This window comes from Watersipora subatra, chromosome 1, assembly GCF_963576615.1.
Source record: "Watersipora subatra chromosome 1, tzWatSuba1.1, whole genome shotgun sequence".
Taxonomy (NCBI): domain Eukaryota; kingdom Metazoa; phylum Bryozoa; class Gymnolaemata; order Cheilostomatida; family Watersiporidae; genus Watersipora; species Watersipora subatra.
In genome coordinates, this window is record NC_088708.1 from 27,999,433 (window position 1) to 28,022,439 (window position 23,007).

Here is a 23,007-nt window from a genome sequence, read left to right on the forward strand (position 1 = left end):
AAAAAAATTAGCTACTGTTAGTGGTTACCATGCAGCAAGCAAATGAACTATGCAATGTCAGAAAGCCGCATGATGCAGTTTGCCGACTTAAAAGAATTAAATATATATCATTAAAATAAACTAATTTTTCAAACTCTTTATAGACATAGTTTTAGAGTAACTAGTCAATGCTTTGATACTCATCCACCCACAATTAAACAAAGTCTACATAATTTGCATGAGCTAATAATACTTCGATTTTCCATCTAATATAATATATACTATCTATATATATATTTCTCAAAGTTGATCGTAGGTCATCTGTAAGTACGTCCGGCCATAGCTATTAGAATCTTGGAATAAAGAATCCGTACCGAAGATTTGATCTCGGACCCTCAGATTCACCAGTTCAACGCCATACCGATTCGGACATAGAGATTGATAGACTAGGTAGGCCATATACATGTATGTCGCTATATGGGAGCAAATACCATAATGCAAAGTCATGGTGTACGCCATTAGAAGCCGAGCTCTTATTAGTAAGCTTAGTGAAACTTTTCATTAGCAATGTGCCAGGCTAATAACAAGTGGCAGGCAACTCTCATTACCTCTCATTGTTTATTAGTTGATTTTTAACACCCGGGCAATGCTGGGTGGCACAGCTAGTATATAATATAGTATAATATATACCCATCCGTCTGGTCAAGTGATTCCTATTAAGGATGCATGGCTAAGCAGGATGCAAATGGTTCCATATTAGATATTTGCAAAAAGCAGCAGACAACAAGCTCCAAGAAACCTTTTTATTGGGCTTAAATTATACTTTTACGGGGTTAACTGTTAATTTAGTCTATTAATTGTATGTAAACGAGTCCTTCCAGACATAGCATGCTAATGAACGGAATAAAGTTGAACTAACCAACTACGCTAGCTTTTTTATGCAAAACAACTAATGCATTTTAGAGCATATTTAGTCGATCAATTTGAAGCTATTTAAGATTTGAGCTAGTTTTTATAAGTTTGGCCCACATGGACTATGCAAACAAAGTTAGTATAGCATTCCAAACTCATACTGTATCAATCTCAATTAAAGTAAACCTCAAGCAAACTGAATTATCATGAGAACTGCATAATCTAGCAACAAAAGTTTTGAATAACTAATTGAATACATTTTTAGGCCAGACCTAAATGAATTAATGTTTTATGTTTATCAACACTTCCTAACAACAGATATGTATTCTGTACTTGGCTACCTTACATAACAATAAATTGCATGTTTAGAAAATTCCTTTTTGAAACCATTGGGTGAATAAAAACTACAAAAAATATTTTGAACAATGACTAATAAGACGTAAAATTAAACATCCACAATATAACCTTCATCAATTTTTCTGTTAATAGCTCGATGTAGAAGATCAATAGTTTGTAACACTATGTCATTGTTATGCATATTAATTATACGCGCATTCGTAATATATATATAATTCCTATAAATACATATATATATATTCATTTTTATATATAACATATATATAATATATATATTAATAAATACATAATATTATATATTTAATATAATAATATATATAACAATATACATATATATATTATATAATGGAATGATATATATTATATATCTAATTCATATATATATAAATTATTGCAAAATAAAACAATAAAGTGGTGACATTGGAAAATTTGTAAATTATAAGCCCAACAGGCGAGAGTTTGAGTGACCTGGTCTGGGCATCTACAAAAGCATACTTATTAACTATACTAGACTCGGCAATTTAATGCATCACAGCTCAGCATTGTGTCCCACTTGAATAGTCACATTCTTTGCTATGCAGCGTCATTGCTTTGTTCACTTTACCTAGTCCAGGCCATAATTCTAAGCAGAAAGCCATAGAAAGTGGAGCAAATACCAGCACTGGAAAGGATTCAAAGGTAAATTTTGCTGCTATTGTTTTCAAATGTGGTTGTGAGAGGTATCTAGATATATAGAGCAAGGAATATTGTAGATTGTTTCGAGATATGCAAACAAATAATGGTTTTTTCAAAGTTCATTGCTGGCACAAAAATTTGAACATTTGTTTCACACAAAGAGGTGCCAAGTGCGTAGTAGACAAAGTTTTGTCAATTTCATGGAGTTTTTGATCACCATGGCAGGTGTGCATAGGTTAGTACATGAGTATGGTGATGGCTGTGCTATATTTAAGAGTGTAGCTAAGCCCAATCAAAAAGATTTTTACTTTATGATAGTTTCATAAGAACGTAATCGTTTATTGATTATTTTGCAGGGTAAGGGGTGTAGAAATTTTTGCTGTGCATTTGAGTGTTCTAATACTCCAGCAAAGGACAGTAAACTCAGTTTCCACACCTTTCCATCGAAAAAAACACCTAGACAGGAAGAACTAAATGCCTTCAAAATACTCTGTGCTCTGCAGTGATCATTTCACAATAGACTCCTATCGTAGACTTCCCGGTATGAAGATGGTTGCCATACTAACCCCAACTGCTGCACCAAGTATATTTGATTCTCTGCCAAAATACTCGCAACCAAAGCATAGACGACTGCTATGCCGACCAACACCATCTACATCATGTACACTGGATTGAGATGAGCCAGCCATGGAGCCTTCACTTTGCTCTGAAGAGCCAACAGCCACCAAGCAATCTGAAGAGGTCACTCCCGACCCTCTATATAAGCGCCCACGAGGTAGACTAACGATTGCACCAGAGATACGTAGCTCGAATCTTTTAAAAAAAGTCAACACGCTTAACCACAAGCTTTAAAGGTTTCAGAACACGACACATATTCAGAAAAATTTGGTTGCATTACTACAAAAAGAAAATAAATCCAAAGCGCTTAGCATGACTCAATCGATATGTCAGGATATGAATTCACCAGGAGGCTACAAAGGTAGCTATTAACAAGAATAATCTCAGTTCAAGGCTTAGCCGACTGGTCGTCTTTAGTCATGTCTAGCCTTTCACAATATGTATAGAAAAGTGTACCATATGTCGCTTGTTTTCTACAATGTTTCTGATGGTAGACTGCAATCAGTGTACCATTTCCTAGTGTGTATTTATTTGAAATCAGTTTGTACACCTAGCTACCTGACATGTTAGCCTATAGCATAGGGCAACATTGATAATTTTGCAAAATTTTTGAAATAGATCAATATACAATTTTACTCGCACTTTACATATGAAATATTCAACTTTCTGTTTACAAATTTGCATAGTAAAAAATGCATAGTGTATATGCTTTATATCTAAAATTTGAAACAAATATCTTGTGCACTTTAGTAGTTATGTCAAATTACATGTAGCAACAAAAATGTCTCTTTATTCTTTCAATGTAAGCAAAGATGACTTACTTGCCTGGCTAGTAGGAAGTGAACAAAGCAACGACGTTTCGTCACAAAGAATGTAGCTATTTAGTAGAACACCATGAGTTTGCATTGCCCAGTCTAGTATAGTTAATAGGTCTATGTACAAAAGCGTAAATTTTATAATTGTTTGTGCCCTTTTTCACCCAAATAATAACGACACAAAATTACGACGACCACGCAGAAAATCTAAATATAATAGTCATTATGTTAACTTGTTAAAGTTCTAGATAATTGCGGAGGGTTGATAAGCGCAGACGACATTGACTTGCTGGCGAATATTATGAAAATCATTTAAAGAATATTTGAAGATACATAGTTTAGTTACAAAATCTCGCCAAGACCTGATAGAAAATTATGTCGACTGAAAAAACGAGGTCGCTCAACAACTATATAGAGCTTAGAAAGTTATTTCTTCGAACGCTACCGGAGTATTCAACCAAGTCAATCTGATTGTGCTTTTAACAATTTAAAAGTACAAACATATCACATTCATCACGTTATAGCATAGGTATAATCATACTACCAAAATGTAGGTTAAAATCATGTTAACACTAACTACCTTATATCGTTATAACAGATATCGTTATACATTTACCTGTATAGGAAACAGAGCAAATACGTACATGTCTAATATAGCGATTCGTCAGTAATCATTTTGTAAAAACGTTATAGAATGCGTCGCTTAGGCTATTCATTCCTCGAACTTTCCGTAATAATATGGGAACGAAATACATATACGTACAGACTGTACATGTACATACATACAATGTACTTACCAAATATAAATCGTCAATTCTACACCTTACTGAACTGTTATCACAATATAGATAATAACTACATGTATTTAGTTATTTGTCATACTGTATTGGCAAACACACTTTATGTGTCAAGTAGAGCGACGCATAGCATCGATAGATAGGTGTTCGCAGCGGGGAAATTTTTCTTTTTTGGAGTCGCGATATACGGTAAACAGTGTCCTATACGAGGCTGGATTGAAATGGAATTGTAATAATGATCGGGGAGTAGCTGCGTAACCAACCTCATACATTTCGCCCGTACATGGTTCGGCACCAGTTGGTGCACATAGGCTGTGTTCTTTGAATCGTATTTTATCCAAAACATTTGTATTCATTTACAAGTATAGTCCATATGGTTGTTCAAATACGAATGATTAGAAACCCAGGCGTGTTTATATTTTGATTAGTTCTCATCCTTATTGCCAATCCTGACTCACTCCAAACACGACGAAGGGAAGAGAAGACTCCGCGGCATTTCCGAGGAAATCTTGTTGTGAACAACTGTTAAAAGGTGTATAGGTAGATCAGCTTCTTGGTTATTTTCTGTTGTGTTCAGTGTATATACAAAAGACTAATAGATCCGAAGCGAAAATGAATGTATATTCGCTAAAACTGACAAATTGTAGATTGAAACGACGGCTGCTGAATTTTTAGCTTGCTGTGACTTTTTGTGACTCGAACTCTTTTGTTAATTTGGGCATATTAAATGTAGAACTAACAGGTTTTGTAGGTAATTTGGCAATGATAGAACTGAAGAAGGATAAGTGAGGATGGGGAGATTGCAGGCTGTAAACAACGTAATATACATCACCACTTGAGCCTCACTCTCTAAACCTCATCTATAACTGTCGCAGGAATTATTGCGATCTGTAAAATCGTCCGTTTCTCAGGGATCTATTATTGAGCCATTGCTGTTCCTTTTAGATATAAATGATTTACCATCACAAGTTTCTCCGCTGTGTCGTATGTTTGTGAATGATGCTTTAGTTTATACTTTATAGCATTGGTAGTAATATATTGCAACACGATATTAGAGAGCTTAGTAATTGGGTTGATGAATGGCAAGTGAACTTTAATGTCTGTAAGAGTTCTTTTATTAAAGTTGGTGCTAAACATTTGACAGATCCTCAATTTGGGAATCCTCAATAGTTATTTGGGAATTAGCTACTTTGTAGGAAGATATAAAATGGGACTCTCATATTAATACTATTATTTCTAAGACCACCAAACAGTAGCTATGCTTCGCAGAGTTTTAAATGATGCAGATATGAAAAAAGGAAAGTAGCATAGTTCTCTATTGTTAGATCTTGTATTGAATCTGCTTCTCAATCATAGGATCTCAATCGAACAAGCTTGTTAAAAAAACTATAAAGTGTTCAAAACCAGTCCTTGCGTTTTATAGTCAGATTGAACGGTCATGTTAGTTTTACGAAAATGAGAGAAAGCACAGGTTTTCAATCAGGAATGAAAAAATTGCCAGACACAAACTATATGTCAAGTGTTGTGTTGAATAATTCGAACTATCATTTGTTAAAGATATTAATAAAACTCACCACATGAAGCAGAAAATGGCACATACACTCTTTTTGTTCAAACTTGTCAATAGTATCAATCCTCAGTCTAGAACTATAAGAGCGCTGAGATCTAAGAGATATGCTAACTATAGAAGAGTAAAAACACTGAAAATTGCCAAATCAACGAATCTTTTCAAGTTGAAATTCTGCTTCCACTCTTTTTTAACGCACAATGTGTAGTCTTAGTGGGAAAATCTTATTTTATCTAAGAATACCCTGAAAAATAATTTTAATTTTCAGGATTGAACAATCGGAATGTTTTGATATGTCATTGTTTATGTCATGGTCATGGGCACAACATACTGTTCGATAGGTATGACGGTAGTACGGCAGTTTAAGGTCAGGTGACGTAAAGAAAAAGAAGATAAAGAAAGTATGACACTCAAAACGGTGTATGAAGATTTGAATAGAAATTCATATTGGCAAAACCTACGTACTCTAATCTAGATTATCTCAAATTAGTTCTTCTCAGAAATGTCTCCTTATTGCATTTGGCATTGAAAGAAAATACTTTGGGTACGTATGTATGCCAATTTTTTTGGTCTTTATTGCGTTGGAAATCAAGCTTGTCATGTTACGAATATCGGGCAGTCAAGTCTCAAAAAAGTTCTTCAACTTCTACTTTTATGTGCCAACTAATAGTTGTTGGTATTTTTCTAGGTATTGCTTGCTCAAAAATAGCTTTGTAAATAATCTACAGAACACATACGTGAAAAAACGAGCTGTGTGTAGCAAGTTCGATTTCTGATGCTATAAAGGCATAAAATGACACACTTCCAAAACCAAAGTTTTTTCCAATACCACTTGCGGTAAAACTGTAAAAAGTAGACGTTTTCGAGAAGAGATGCTTCAAAATAATATAGGCTAGAGTATGTTGATTTTGTTGGATTGAATAGTTTTTCAAATCTTTTAACTCTTTTTGAAGTGACCTATTCTTGATTTATTTTTTTTTTAGTTTTACTGTCCTTACACGCTCCTCGCTGCATCTACCGGCCTGTACGTTGTGCCTGCGATCATGGTTGGGTTAAGTTATAAAATGAGGTTTTAGAGTGAGTGCTTGTGTGCGAGTTACAGACATATTAAAACCATTCAAGCCGGTTAACACAGCGTAATTCTGAATATGTGACTGAAAAAAATTGAAAACAGCTTTTAGTGTGGCCTAGTTAGAGAGGGTAACTAGAGTGTCTTTCAGTGTGCAAGTTTTATCTCTATATATTGAGGACCACATAAATGAAATTAACATTACAAGTAGGTAAACCTTAATAGTAGCAAAGATTCCAAAATGGCAACTTCTATAACAATTAGTGGAATGCCCCGCGTTGCATGGGTAAAAAAATGCTTATAAACATTACATTGCCTTACTACATTACCTTGACACCAGAGATGGGCACTCGAGTTAACATGCTTGCTCGAGCAAGCCTTGAGGCTCAATTTACAAACGATTCAAATTGAATCAATGTTCTGGTGTATTTTACTTACTGTAGAATTAAAATGACTCGGTACATTTTACTAGTGAGAATTGAATTGATTCTTTACTGTCATCATAAACAAATTGACTCAAGTCTATATTTTTCAATAAGCAAAAAGACTTGAGTCAATGCTTCTCTTTTTTATTAGTATCTCTATGATTACTAATTTATTACCAAATTGATGGAAAATCTGTTGTCGGCAGTGATATCGTATTAAACCAATCAGTTAATTGTAAGTGCAGTCCCGTAATGCCAGCTGCACAAGTTTAACGTTTTCATAAATCTCAATATCATTGCGAATGTGTTATTCGTCGATAGTATGTAGTATTACTATTTATGCGCCACACAATGACATAGTATAGTTCTATGGTTTGCCTGTGCATTGACAACAAGTTTAGCTATGCTGTTTTGATCGTCATGCGAACGAATGTAACTACATCTCATTCAAGCATCAGGCCTCATCATACGCAGTTGTCTGAATTTATCACTAGGAACTTAAAGGTAAGTTGAACCTAGCTCACTGGTCTAGTTGTTCTCAGTTTTGTGGTTTGTTGACAAGATTTTCTCTCGTTGAATTAGTAGTTTCACTAGTCTTGTGATTTCACTAATTTATTCAATGTTTAGTAAATATATTTTATGAACTTACTAACAACATTCATTTTTTACAGTATTATTATTATAATCATATTATAGATATGATGGACACCACTGATAGGACTAACGCTAGTGATGATACCACCTTTTCCTCAGACGTAGCAGTGCCTGCAGTGGTAAGTAGTTTACTATTTATTTAGGTAATTATTGTGCTATATTTAATATGAGATGAATAAAGGAGTCTAAATTTAGTAAATGAATGAAGGAGAGAGCATTATCTTTAATTATTATTGCTCTATCCCAAGCTTTTCATTTTTGGTGTATTTTAAACTATCTCCAACTGTCTATTATCTAAATGATTGATAGTTGTAATTATTAGCCATTTATTTGTTATTCACAACATTCATTTGACATTTGCTACTAGTAGTGGTTGATAAATAAACAATAACTCTTATAATATAATAAATATTCAGATTTTCTGTTACGAACAAATAATGGAAAAAAATTGATTTATAAATAGTTTTTTTTATAAATAGCAGTACAATAATAAAAAATTAATTAAGAGGTATACATATGTATGTATATATGTATATGTATGTAAATATGCATGTATGTATGTATATGTATTTATGGACACATTCAATGTAGTGCATACTGATGATCCTTTGACAGTGTGTGCATCAGATGGTGTACATGGTGGTATATAATGATAATTGCCGCTCTGTTGTGGCAATGTATACATTGGTAATAATTCGACACACTTTCAATTTGCTGCATGCAGTTTACTTATGATGCTTTCAATTTTCTTTCACCTACTGATAGCTTTCACTAAATTGTATTTGATTTTAGAACTCAAGAAATGGGTGCCACATTCTGTTCAGCCAGTGACACCTGTTGTCGTCAATCAGCCAGTGGAGCACAGAGTAGGCGACTTCAACAAACTGAAGAAGAGAGCCATTGCTCCTTCAGGGTGTGATATTGGCTGAGAGCCTGAACTACTTGAACGTCATGAGTTGGCTGCTACACAAAGGTAATTTTACCTGTATTATTCTATTTTGGCTGTTTGTATATGTCGGCTGGCAGAATTTGTTTTGATGGTTGTTGCTTTTGCTGCCGTAATTGTAAGCTATATATAGGGATGTGTTGACTAATACGGTGTGATATCACTCGAGTATTGGCGATGATGCAAATCTGGTAGCTAGTTTCTATAAATGAGAAATGTCATGCTCTGGTCCTGTTCAATACGCAATCTGGACAAACTGTAGAAAACAATTTTATTGTCATTCTCATCATTGTAAACCTTCACACAAGTCCATGTATAGAGTGTTGTAGTAAACACAAGAAGCAGATGCCGAGGTTGGCTGAAATTATGGAGATTCTATGCACTCCGCCTGCAACCAGTGCTCCGGCAGAGCGCGTATTTAGTCATGGGACATCATCATGGACCCCATAGATCGAGGACCTCAGCAGTCATGGGGCATCATCACAGACCCCATAGATCGAGGACCCCAGCAGTCATGGGGCATCATCATGGACCCCATAGATCGAGGACCCCAGCAGTCATGGGACATCATCATGGACCCCATAGATCGAGGACCCCAGCAGTCATGGGGCATCATCATGGACCCCATAGATCGAGGACCCCAGCAGTCATGGGGCATCATCATGGACCCCATAGATCGAGGACCCCAGCAGTCATGGGGCATCATCATGGACCCCATAGACCGAGGACCCCAGCAGTCATGGGGCATCATCATGGACCCCATAGATCGAGGACCCCAGCAGTCATGGGGCATCATCATGGACCCCATAGATCGAGGACCCCAGCAGTCATGGGGCATCATCATGGACCCCATAGACCGAGGACCCCAGCAGTCATGGGGCATCATCATGGACCCCATAGATCGAGGACCCCAGCAGTCATGGGACATCATCATGGACCCCATAGACCGAGGACCCCAGCAGTCATGGGACATCATCACGGACCCCATAGATCGATGACCCCAGCAACTTTAATAAATCTCATCTTTTGTAAACGTAAACACTAGCGCATTGAGAAACTGTCCTATGATAAAATAAAACTGCAACAATCAATGTTTATTTTATTTCCAAGCTTGTTCTGCATAGGAATTACCCAACAACATTTGTGTGAGTGAGCAACTTCTATTCAGAGCAAAGGCTGAACACGCAAGCTAGATGGAGTATTGATTTTGTCTAAAGAATTGAATCGATTCACTGGAAGTTAGGACAGCTAAATAATTGAGAATTGAATAGCTAGTTTTATGATGAAAATTAAATTGATTCGAGTCATTTTTAAAGCTTTAAAGACATGTCTGCTTTACACTACATTACCTGCACTTTACACTACATTACCTGCACTTTACACTACATTACCTGCACTTTACACTACATTACCTGCACTTTACACTACATTACCTGCACTTCACACTACATTACCTGCACTTTACACTACATTACCTGCACTTAACACTACATTACCTGCACTTTACACTACATTACCTGCACTTTACACTACATTACCTGCACTTTACACTACATTACCTGCACTTTACACTACATTACCTGCAACTATTTATAAGCGTTCCATTACTCATACATTGACAAGCGTTCAGCTAGTAAGGCCGTGAAGCCAGCTGGTAATCGTTACATGTTATGCGTAGTTTAACCGATAAAATGAATATCTTTACTATTATTAATTGCCATGTTTAGACGGAAAAATAGTTTAATGAGTACGCTCATTGTCTCCAGAACTGGAGGTACGGAGTTCAAATCCAGTACAAAGTGCATTTTTGTTCCTAAAACCTTTTTCAAGTTCACAGAATAAAAATGACTACCAGTAGCGCAACTTGCTCTATCAAGGTTATTTGTTAGCTGCCAATCTGGAGCGTGACTTATTAAATTGACGCACCTCTCACAGTTAACAAGGATTATATGTCACAGCAGTTGCGCTAGATTCTGTGATTGCGACGAATACTGATGTATTCAGCTTCGTTTATTTTTACACTTTCACCATTTTTTAGTTTGAATTAACCAGAGTTAATTCGAATTAGTCAGACTATTTACAATGGAAAGCAATATAGAAGGACAGGAACTTGAACTAATGTTTGAATTGAGCAGAAATTTGAATTATATAAGTCCGAATTATTCAGCCTCCACTGGATATATATATAGATTATTATTTGAAATGAAATACCACTATTGAGTTAATTAAGGTGAAATCTTAACTAGTTGTCATTCTTTTAAAATTAGGCTTTTCTTTCGCTTTTCCCTCCCGCTGAGTGATTATGAACTTTTTGTGGTGTAGTAAATATGAAAAGAGCTAATATATTCAGCAACTCTTGAAAGATTGATTTTTATGATCTAGTTCAATAATTAGTTGGTATCAACTAATTGACTTGTAAAAAGCTAATATCTCCTTCTATTTCGCAGTATGAATTTTCCAGTTTAGTAATTGCAAAGGGAGTTATTACAACAGTCGATAACTCTTGTCATTATTTTTAGAATTTATTAATAATTAGTTAATATTAATAACAAACTTGCAAAGGACCAGTGTTTAAAAACAAAATTTAACCATTCCTTGGTTCCATCATGGCACCCTCCACAACGTCTTGCTTTTGCACAGCGTCTCGCTTTTGTGCTCATGTGACTTCCACCCCTAATCTGCTCTAGTCTACTTAAACTGCTGACAGCTATTAAATGAAAGAAACCACAGTACCAGTGAGGACTATTAGCCTATTCAGGAGAACTTAAACTTGAAACCATAAACTTGATGGGGCGATATATATATATTGTGCCTAAGAGCTCTGTGAGCTACAAATCTAACTAACATTAAAGATCGCAGAGTTTTGAACTTGAAGAATTATTGACTACATATTAATGAATTTGGAATCGAGCAAAAGTGCAATCACAAATGTAAAATTGATAGCTTTACTGAAGATTTAATCTGACTGTAGCTCTAAATGACATGTAGAAATCAACGATTTTTAAAAAAATTTCAGAAATTTTTTGTTGCATTTAGTAATTACCGTAAAACCTTTATTTTGACGCCATGGCACTCTATTTTTCAACCCTTTTCTTAGAGTGGCAATTTATTAGAGGTAAATCTATATATATATTTCTCAAAGTATGTGTGTCGCGTGTCGCTCCAGTGATAGCGCACGCTGATTATTTTATCAATGCACCCATGTGTTGCGACGCGTCTGTTAAGAAATATTTTTTGTAAGGTTCAATTACTATATTTGGGGTCAAGGCCAATTCTCACGCAGATAATTTTATTGTCTCCGTGCGAAGAGCCTCAACATTATCTCTCCATTCGGTCAGACAAAGATAGTCCGATATCTCATTTTTACATTTGTACCGGGATCGAAAGGTACCGGTGTCGTCGTATTCAAAGTTTTGATGAATAGCTTCTGGTGTAACAGTAACCTTCTTTATACACACACACTTCCAGCAAGAATTGGTATTATTAATTCTACATATTCAGGATTTTTATTTTGTTTTCTCATTTCGTTTTAATTGCATCATTGCAAAATCATCTTCTATTGTAATCATAGCAAAACCGACTAAATTTACCTATTACTTGCTAATTATTTCACATTTACATGTAAACCTTTTTATAGTCTTTTTATTTTTTTTAATTTATTTGACCTGCACGAAACACCTTCATCATGATATGAAGTTTAAAAGTTGTTTGACAAAGTTAGAAAACTTTTACAGCTGTTTTTATATTCTCTTTTAATTTAATTCAATTACACAAAAAACTTTTCTTATGATATGTAGTTTGAACGTTAGAATGGCAAATTTTGTTGTATGTTAAATACAAATAAAATATCTGACCAAAGACTTTTATTACTCAGGCAACGCCGGGTATCACGGCTAAGTGTTCAAATAAAGAACAAACAAAGAATGCTGAGAAAATAAATTTAACCCTTTCGCGGGCAAATCGAATGTCACCCATATTTTGCACTCTTCTTTGGGCGGTGTGACATTAAGCCTTTTGGACACCAGAAATTTGTTAAGTTACCTCCACTTTTTAGTAGATCTCTAAATAAATATGCACGAGGAAGCTGATACGTGTCTCTACCAGTTGATATCTATTGCTTGCAATTAACCTACGATGATCTTATAACTTGGGTTGCTATTTGTTGGAGCTTAAAGGTTTTTTATTTCTTTTTTTAAACTTGAGGGAATATTTTCATTTTATAACCGTATTTGACAATGCTGCATAAAAGCTCATTGATATGTTTGCTACAGTTTGCAATCAAAACCGGCTTTTTATGTGCATATAGAAAAGGAGTTATGACTGTACATATCTTGTAAGCAGAGTTTATAAAACTGCAATGATGCTAACAAATAGTATGCTATAAACCTACAAGCTTATAAGTTATATAATACTAATCTATCAAATGCTACAAATATGTATATTCAAGAACAAGTGACATAAAAAACCATAACTATAGTACATGCAGAAAAATAAATTAACATTTTTTAAACAAAAAATATTTGCTTTTTTTGCTCGGCAGGTTACGCTTTGACTATATTATTATAGGGTCTGCTGACCTGAACTCTTCTTCTGCACTGAACTAGTTGATATTAGCGCTTTAAACAGTTTTTTTAGCAGAGCAAAACTTTTAGCCGTTGCCATATGAAAAACCTTTCGTGAAAATAATGATAAATTTTAGCCGGGTGCGCTTTTAGCGCAAGTCGTTCAAAGCATCATAGTTGCTGAAACGTTTTTCTCATATGTTGATGTGTCAAGGCCGTGTTAAACAAGGAACTACTATTAGCCTAACACAGCGACTAATTGTTTCTATGGTGTTGCAATCAAAAAACCTAAAGACTTGGAGTTGGAAAACGGACTTTGATATGAATGAAGTCATTGTTATTGATGTAATCGAGCAATTATTAGTGCATTTTTGTGGACACTTTTCTAGTGATCACTTGCTATTATGGGTTCGTGAAGATTACGAATGTCAAATAGTGGCGGTCAAATAAAAGTGGCGGTCAAATAAAAGTGGCGGTCAACTAGAAGTGGCGGTCAACTAGAAGTGGCGTTCAATTAAAAAGTGCACTCTAATTTTTAACCTTTCTCCCATAATGGCGCTCAAATAGAGATGACATTTAAATAAAGGTGCTTTCAAATACAGGTTTTGCGGTATTTTAGTTGGAGCAGTACTCAATCATTTGAGGATGCTTCCTAAGCAACTTGTCAAGGCTGACTGCATGTTATATATGATGAATAGATGCCAGAAAATTTTGTGATGTTTTCCTAGTTGAAATCTTGTTCACTCCACTATAGTCATACCGAAGAAATAATGCATTTGTCAAGATACTTGAAATTTAGTAAGCACAACTAATATGTAAACTAATAGCAGATTGTTGTGAATGATTGAAGTAATTTTGTATCATTCCGTTTTTAACATAATTGTCAATTTAAGTGTAAAGCAGGTGCATAAAATGGAATTTCAGAAAATTCAATTCACAAAACCTTCCTTTATAGCCAGTTTGATGCTACGTAACAGCCTTTTTAAAATATCATACACCTTATCCGTAACCCTTTGATTTTGTAAGGATAATGCAATGTGTTTGTCACTGTGCTTGTCACAACACTCAAAATACAGTTTGTACAATGTTGTTCGATATGCTATTTTATAAAAACTGCTTTTTCCCGTTTATGAAAAAAAAAGTTTAATCAAAGTTCTGTCCCAAAATTCCTAACACATAATATTTCAAATACAGCATAAAGTCACCAAGATACATGGGTACTAACCGTCATTAACCTTGTAGGAGTCAGAACTAAATTAAACTGCAATTCGCATAGAGGTTTAGAATGGTTCTCATTTTGATACAGAACTTATTGATGCTCGATGTAGCAATTATTTGTGTCCCAACTTTTCTGATTAATTGGATTCTAGCTAAACCCACCAGCCGTCATTTTAAAAGTGCCTGAAAAAACAGCATAGGTAATTGCCAACCTTGTTTTCTTAGTATATCTGTCATTCACACATTTTATATGTAGCTTTCTAATCCGGGGTATGCAGTCTACCAACTCCAATTTCTCCGAAACATTCAAAATTCTGAACACCCACATTTAAAACTCTGAACACCCACATTACGCGCTAGTAATAACTCATCTTTCAACTAGAGTTTTCCTTTCAACTTATTGAAGGCTAAAATAGTTGTAAAGTTACCTACCTAATGCTGAATAATACTGTGTAGCCACTTTTTTTACATTTTCGTCTGCTTTCTTCCGCCCCAATTAAGTATGACCATTACATCACTCAGACAGCAGGTGTTTGGTTATGCTGTTGCATTTGCGCATCATGTTTTGTCAGTTTTTCAGTCGGCATCGGCAGAATGATTTAGATCAAGTTCGCTTAACCCTTGGCACAGCTGCGCGTGATACTGCAATGGTTTCTGTACATTGTAAGATAGTTAATCCGTAATTGCTTAAAACCGCACAATCACGGGACGAATCCTTAACGATTTTGGTATTTTTTATTTGCAGGAGAACTAGTTTGTAAATTTAGCATGCGGGCATATACGACAAGGGGTGTATATATACGACAAGGGGTGTACATATACGACAAGGGGTGTACATATACGACAAGGGGTGTACATATATGACAAAGGGTGTACATATACGACAAGGGGTGTACGAATTTAATAGATGATTGATCCAAGATTCTCAAAGATGATACGAATAATCCAATGAATTTTGCTTGTTTGACTCAGGTGTAACTATGCTAGAGCCTTATTGTTCTAAGCTTCCTCCATCTATTTAGTCTACATCTAATCCTTGGATGCGCCATCAATCCATTCACAGTGTCATGTGTCATCAATAGTTAATAGTATTTGTAATACAGATTGTCATATTGTTTTAGCATATGCAGTAAATGGTCGGGACGCACTATGGCTGAGATGTCTGAATGGGAACTTTCTGTTCCGAACAGCTTGCGCTCCAGTAACAACTCTACGTGTGGTTGTTCTGTAACACATTTGGAGTCTGAGCATTTTGTAGAAGCGGCTTCACAACTAGGTCGTCGATTGAAAGAAGAACACTTTGAGTTGTTTGAATCGGATTTTGACCTAGTGGAATTTGGCCCATTTATGCGACCTCTCCGACCATTTTATGGTGAATTTGATGAAGAGGGCGCGGATGATGAATCGGTACCCGAAGCGAATCCATTCCTATATGAACAAGGGTGCGTCATAGAGGATGACTGCCAGGTGTGCATGACAAGGGTAAATGCAAGTTCTCGGGCTTGTTGTGGTCAGATGGTATGTGACTTCTGCATGATGCAATACATGAAGCAGAAGATTGAAGATGGACTCGTTCACATGATCTGTCCCGCCTCTGATTGCAGTCAGCCCGTGTCTCGGGATGAAATAATCTGCCGGCTGATAGATGATGTTGTGCTGGAAAAATATCATCGCTTTGTAGTCAATGCAAATGCAGATCCGAACAAGAAAACATGTCCAAGTTGCTGCATTATCACCACTCTAGAAGTTGAAACCTTTACAAAGATGGGACATCAAGTTGTATGCGACCAGTGTGGCTTTTGCTGGTGTTTTGAATGCCATGCACCCAAGCATGATGGTGTGAAATGTAAGGAAAATATAAAGGGATTAAAAGCTCTTGTCAAATGGTCCAAGTCACAATCTAATGGGCAACGAAATGCGCGTAGATGTCCGAAATGCAAGGTAAATCTTTTCTAAGAAAAATTATATTTCTTCTCTCTCTACATTTTCGATGCATTAGCTAGCATCTTGTATTGATCACAATTATATAAAACTAAAACGGAGCATAGTTTTTAGTTTTGAATATCATGCTAAGACTATTTAGCGAAGAGATTTCTTTTGTTGCCTAATGAGATTGCAACCGTTTTAATTGCCTGTAATGGCGTAACACGTTTTTCAATTATATAGTTCTTGTGCTGTTTGATTTTCACAGTGGTAAATTTTGCATGATTTATGAATTTGTTAAAAAACCTCACTATAAACTGCTTTAAAGTAGTTTGATAGATGATACAACAAAATGCTTTTTTAACCATGAGAGTCTGAATTTAAGGTGAAACTGTTACAGAATGTGCTACTCATTTTCTGGCAACAGAATGGTTAATTATTAGCAGAGTTTTTTGTCGAGCTAGTGAGTTTTCTAAACACATTCATACATCTAACTTGTGTCTACACGCCCATATTAAGAATAGTTTATAATATGTTCTAACAATGATCACTCATCATGATTTGGTAGGATGCAACTGTTTTTGCTACCTAAACTCAATTAGTGTGCTTTGTCTGTTTGTTGCTAGCTGCTGATTCAACGATCTGGAGGATGTGATCACATGCAGTGCACTCGATGTAAAACTCACTTCTGTTATGCTTGCGGAGGGAGACAAATGCACGCTCGTTTTTTATTTGGCAATCATTATGATCGACTGAATGTTCTAGGATGTCCTAAAAACTTCATGTCCGGCAAGAAAAAGCATCTGCGGCGCTTTGTGAGAGGCTCCCTACTTTGTGAGTATAGCTTGTAGTATTTAAGTTATATGCACTAGATTAAAAATCAAAAGCTTTTCAGACCAACACTATACCTTGTTAGTTGTCGCCTTAAGTTTGCAGGTGTTTTAGATGATCTTAGCATAAGGGCGTTTTTGAACTCCCTACGCGCACTAATTATGCAGCTCCCTACGCAGCCATTAAAATATATACGTGTATCATGGAATGGATAACACGATCTGTATTCATCTAGTCCAGGGCTTTCTGATTAGGGGTACAAGCGGTTGTCCACAGAGATGCAAGAATCAATATTTATTTCCTCCACACATAAAAAATAAATACTTCAATGACATCAGTCCTGAAAAGAATCTTTGCATTTTACTCACCTACCTCACATTTCGTTCAAAAATGAGTAGAGAAGAGGCAGTAAAACAGTAACACATAAAGTGAGTTGTGCTGCTAATATGTTACTGCTGTGTAAAATCTTTTAGACTTAGAATGATTTTCCAATAACATGCTGTTTTCATATATTCCGAATGTGCCTCCTTTTTATTGTTTTAAGCCTTTTTTGTTCATTCAGAACAAGAGAGTTGGAGGTTGCCCTCGTTAACCATGTAGGAGGTTTGGTGATGAAAACGAATAGATGAGTACTGAACTTAGTCGTTCAAGTATTAATAAACTGGGATTCATCCTTTATGAGCCTCGTTGGCGGTTGTGTAACTGAGTCAGTATTTACCATGCCAATGAGCTTCGAATAAATCCACTGAAATATTTTTAGGATAGGGCTGACACTGAAAGTGTTTATTATTTGGTATTATTATTTATTATTATTAAAGTGTTTGATTTTTCTCACGAAAACATTAAAATGCTTATAAAAATCTCGGGCCAAGATTTGTAATGGTTGATTGCCACACATGCGCTTATCTACTGTCAACAGGTATTTCTGATTTAGTTATTGCAGACCTTCTTGTAGCCAAAACAAGACGGAAGCAGCCATAATTATCAACACTGACTAAATTGAGTACTATACGCAAGTTGTTTCACGAAGTGACTAGCCAGCCAGCTGTAGTAACTTGAGCAAACACGAATATCCTCTGTTAAGTAGTTTTTTATTTGAATTTTTTTTAGCCATGAAAGAAACATGTCGAATCAGTTGATGTCGTTCATCATAAATTACTTGTAGCTGAGTACTTTTTCCAATCCCTATGCATAGAAGTACGCGATTAGCATTCAGGTGACGCATTCAGATTAGCGTTCAGGTGGTGCATTCAAATTAGCATTCAGGTGGTGCATTCAGATTAGCGTTCAGGTGGTGCATTCAGATTAGCGTTCAGGTGACGCATTCAAATTAGCGTTCAGGGGACGCATTCAGATTAGTGTTCCTGTGACACATTTAGATTAGTGTTCAAGTGACGCATTCAAATTAGTGTTTTTGGTGACGCATTCAGATTAATGTTCAGGTAATGCATTCAGATTAGTGTTCAGGTGATGCATTCAAATTAGCGTTCAGGTGGTGCATTCAGATTAGTGTTCAGGTGACACATTCAGATTAGTGTTCCGGTGATGCATTCAAATTAGCATTCAGATTAGTGTTCCTGCCACGCATTCAGATTAATGTTCAGGTGATGCATTCTGATTAATGTTCAGGTGACACATTCAGATTAATGTTCAGGTGACGCATTCAGATTAATGTTCAGGTGATGCATTCTGATTAATGTTCAGGTGACACATTCAGATTAATGTTCAGGTGACGCATTCAGATTAATGTTCAGGTGATGCATTCAGATTAGTGTTCCGGTGATGCATTCAAATTAGCATTCAGATTAGTGTTCCTGCCACGCATTCAGATTAATGTTCAGGCGATGCATTCTGATTAATGTTCAGGTGACACATTCAGATTAATGTTCAGGTGACACATTCAGATTAATGTTCAGGTGACGCATTCAGATTAATGTTCAGGTGACGCATTCAGATTAATGTTCAGGTGACGCATTCAGATTAATGTTCAGGTGACGCATTCAGATTAATGTTCAGGTGATGCATTCAGATTAATGTTCAGGCGACACATTCAGATTAGTGTTCAAGTGACGCATTCAAATTAGTGTTTTTGGTGATGCATTCAGATTAGCGTTCAGGGGACGCATTCAGATTAATGTTCAGGTGATGCATTCAGATTAATGTTCAGGCGACACATTCAGATTAGTGTTCAAGTGACGCATTCAAATTAGTGTTTTTGGTGACGCATTCAGATTAGCGTTCAGGGGACGCATTCAGATTAATGTTCAGGTGACGCATTCAGATTAATGTTCAGGTGATGCATTCAGATTAATGTTCAGGTGATGCATTCAGATTAGCATTCAGGTGACACATTTAGATTAATGTTCAGGTGATGCATTCTGATTAATGTTCAGGTGATGCATTCAGATTAATGTTCAGGTGACAAATTCAGATTAATGTTCAGGTGACGCATTCAGATTAATGTTCAGGTGACACATTCAGATTAATGTTCAGGTGACACATTCAGATTAGTGTTCAGGTGATGCATTCAAATTAGCGTTTAGGTGATGCATTCAGATTAATGTTCAGGTGACACATTCAGATTGGTGTTTCAGGGACACATTTACCGTAAAACCTATTGAACACCATGGCGCTCTATTTTCCAATCCTTCCTTTATAGTGGCGGTCAATTGGAGGCGACGCTCAAATAGAGGCTGGCGGTGTATTTTTCAAATGGTTCGTCAGAATTTGGGAATGATAAGTTTAGCCCTATTATGGGCGAAACGAATTTCGCCTATACATATTTTGCTCTCTTTTTCCGGTGGAGCGATATTAAGCCTTTTGGATTGAACAAATCTGCGAACTTACCTCTAACTTGTCAAAGATCTCTTAATAAATATGCATTGAGAAACAGAAAAATAGCTCTACTAGTTGATATCTATTGCTTGCATTGGCCTGCGTTGATATTATAGCCTTTGCAATTTGTTGGCATTTTCAATTTTTATTTGGTTCTAAATTTGAAGACTTAATTTTCTTTTATATCTATATTTAACAATGTTGCATAAAAACTCATCGCACTCATTGTATGTTTGCTACAGTTTGCAGCCAAAACTAGCGTTTTATGTGCAATAAAAGTGGAATTATGAGCATCGATCCATTGTAAGCCGTGTTAAGATAGCCGCAAGGATGCTATTAAATAACATGCTATAAATTTGAATTTATTAAAATTACATAATAATAATCTATCAAATGATACAAATATTGTATATGTTCATAACAAGTGACATAAATGAACCATACTTATATTACATGCAGAAACAAAAATTAATGGTTTTAAAACAAAAATATTTCCATCGTTTGCTCGGATAGCTGCATTCTGATTGTTGCTTTCGATGGAACAAACATCTTCTAGTTGTTCAATGCCTTCCACATTATCTTCTGGCCTCAACTCTTTTTCTGCACCGCTGAACTAGTCGATATTAGCGTCCAAACAATTTTTTGGCAGAGCAAAACTTTCACGCGCTGCATTTAGCGCAAATGCAACACGTAACCTTGGCCCAAAACCTGCAAACCAATTTTATATGCGTACATGTTCTTCAAGGTATTAAAACTGCGTTAAACAAGGAACTACTATTAGCCTTAAACAATTAGTAATTATTTTTATGGCGTTGCTTTGAAATTTCATCTACCATTGTAAATTTAAACCATTTTTTATATATGTAGGCTACTTCGAAGTATCAAGAAAGCGTTAAACAAGGAACTACTATTAGCCTGTGACCGTTATTGATTATTTCTATGGTGTTGCTTTCAAGGTTTTAACGAAAGATAAAGTGAAAAGCTCTGGACTTGGACAACGAAAAAATTGATTGTTATTAATGTAAACGATTCATTATCAATACAATTTTGGGGACACCTTCCTACTGATCACTTGATATTATGGATTCATAAAGATCAGAGACAGTCAAAGTGGCGACCAAATAGAGGTGGCATTCGAACAGAGGTGGGCGTTCAATTAGAGGTCTTCCGGTAGATTAGTGTTCAGGCGGCGCAATTAGATTAGTGTTCAGGCGACGGATTCAGACTCCAATCGTGTACCCGTTAGTAGAAGTGCAGTAGTTTTTGCCTTGATGAGGTTACGCAAAGATTTGCAGTAACCAGAACAAGTCCGTTTACAGTGGATGCGCGCATGCATCATTGAAAACCCCTGACGGATACTTTTGAAATTGTTTTAAATGTTGGCAGGCTACAATAAATGAAAGCTTGTTATAAGACAAAAGCTAAAATGTTTTATTAGATTCGTTCACAGGCTATCGGTAAAACAATCCCTGTGTAGGGCACATATCACTGAAAGCAACATGTAGAAGACAACTCCAAATTTATAAATATGCATGACTCAACTAATGCTTATTGCGTACTCCAACAATTCACAATATGTATATTTAACATTTTGTCCTGCATCTCCTTCCAGGTTATGAGAATTGTCATTGTCAGCAGAATTATTAGCATGTTATTCTCTTTTAGCTGGAAAACTCATAGTGGCGATTGCAGGCTCTGCAGTTTTAGTTGGCTTACTGCCCATTGCGGCAGTTGCTGCTTTGTTTGCTGGTCCCGCAATTGGCTTCGTGAGACTGCATCGATATTTGAGAGAAAAAAAGGAGATGAGACAAGCCCAACGTCAGTCACAGCGCTACAACGCCATTATTTTGAGTTACAAAAATATTTTGCGACCAGATAAGCTTGTACCGAGAAGAGATATTGATGAGAGTGAGTGGGACATCGATGAAATATTACATCGGCTAGAGCGTGTTGACAATCTCACTGCAGACCATGTACCTGTTGCAGCCTCATCAGACAACTCAATGTCTGAATCACCAACAGAGTCTTCTATGTCTATAAGTTCCAAGCATTCGTTTAGTTTGGATAATCAATCTATGCTAATTGCCGATAAGGATGAGACAACCCGTCTTTAGGTTTTTGTTTATTCAAAATTTTAGTTTTCAAGATGTTAGTTCTCACATTTATAAAGCTATTATGCCATTATTTTTTTATGTTCGAAATGTTTTCAGAATTAATTCTTAGAAGAGATGAAAAAGATTTCATGAGGCACTCCAATGTTTTATCTTATATTCAGCAGCTGATCAGTATTGCCTTCCTGTTTTCAGTACATACACCTAACAAAATCTCTAGCATGCATTTACATGTACTATCATGATATTATCCTTATTTATAATATAAATTTCAGTTCCACAGCTTGCATTACCAACATTTCACTCAGCCAGTTAACTGATCCAAATGATATTACATACATGTAGAAATGTACTATCTAAGGGTAGAATGAACATTCTTTCCCTTCACTCAAGTTCTATGTGATTAGCATTGACACACTTGAGCAGTCTTGAGATGCTGCACTTCAAACTGTCTAAAAAATTGGTTATACCACTATAATAGGAACTAGGAGCAACCAAAGCAACTACGCTGATCTCTTAATTGTCATTTTTAAAACAAGAAAAACAATTTTTATGGGAGTGAAAATAATCACAAATTTACAAAACATGAGTAAACCAGTAGGCTAATCATGCATAACAATTGGGAAAAGCGACAATTTGACGCTGTAGCGAGAACAATCACTTATCCGAAATACTACTTTATATTACTGATTGTGTGGTGGTTTTAATTTTTC

At 35.8% G+C, this 23,007-nt stretch overlaps 2 protein-coding genes across 2 annotated transcripts in view; one reads left to right on the forward strand and one right to left on the reverse strand.

Annotated features, from left to right (window-relative positions):
* Window positions 1–23,007, reverse strand: part of LOC137385774 (annexin A7-like) — a 40,462-nt gene that overhangs the window by 15,178 nt on the left and 2,277 nt on the right. The window contains exon 4 of the mRNA XM_068072329.1: window positions 9,303–9,821. Within this exon, the coding sequence (XP_067928430.1) occupies window positions 9,303–9,821 (519 nt within the window). The remainder of the gene's footprint in view (window positions 1–9,302; window positions 9,822–23,007) is intronic.
* Window positions 4,578–22,581, forward strand: LOC137393102 (E3 ubiquitin-protein ligase RNF217-like). Its single transcript, XM_068079521.1, has 4 exons — window positions 4,578–4,685; window positions 15,716–16,535; window positions 17,144–17,351; window positions 21,849–22,581. Exons 2-4 carry the CDS (start codon window positions 15,744–15,746, stop codon window positions 22,295–22,297), a joined length of 1,449 nt encoding a protein of 482 aa, XP_067935622.1. The 5' UTR covers window positions 4,578–4,685; window positions 15,716–15,743; the 3' UTR covers window positions 22,298–22,581.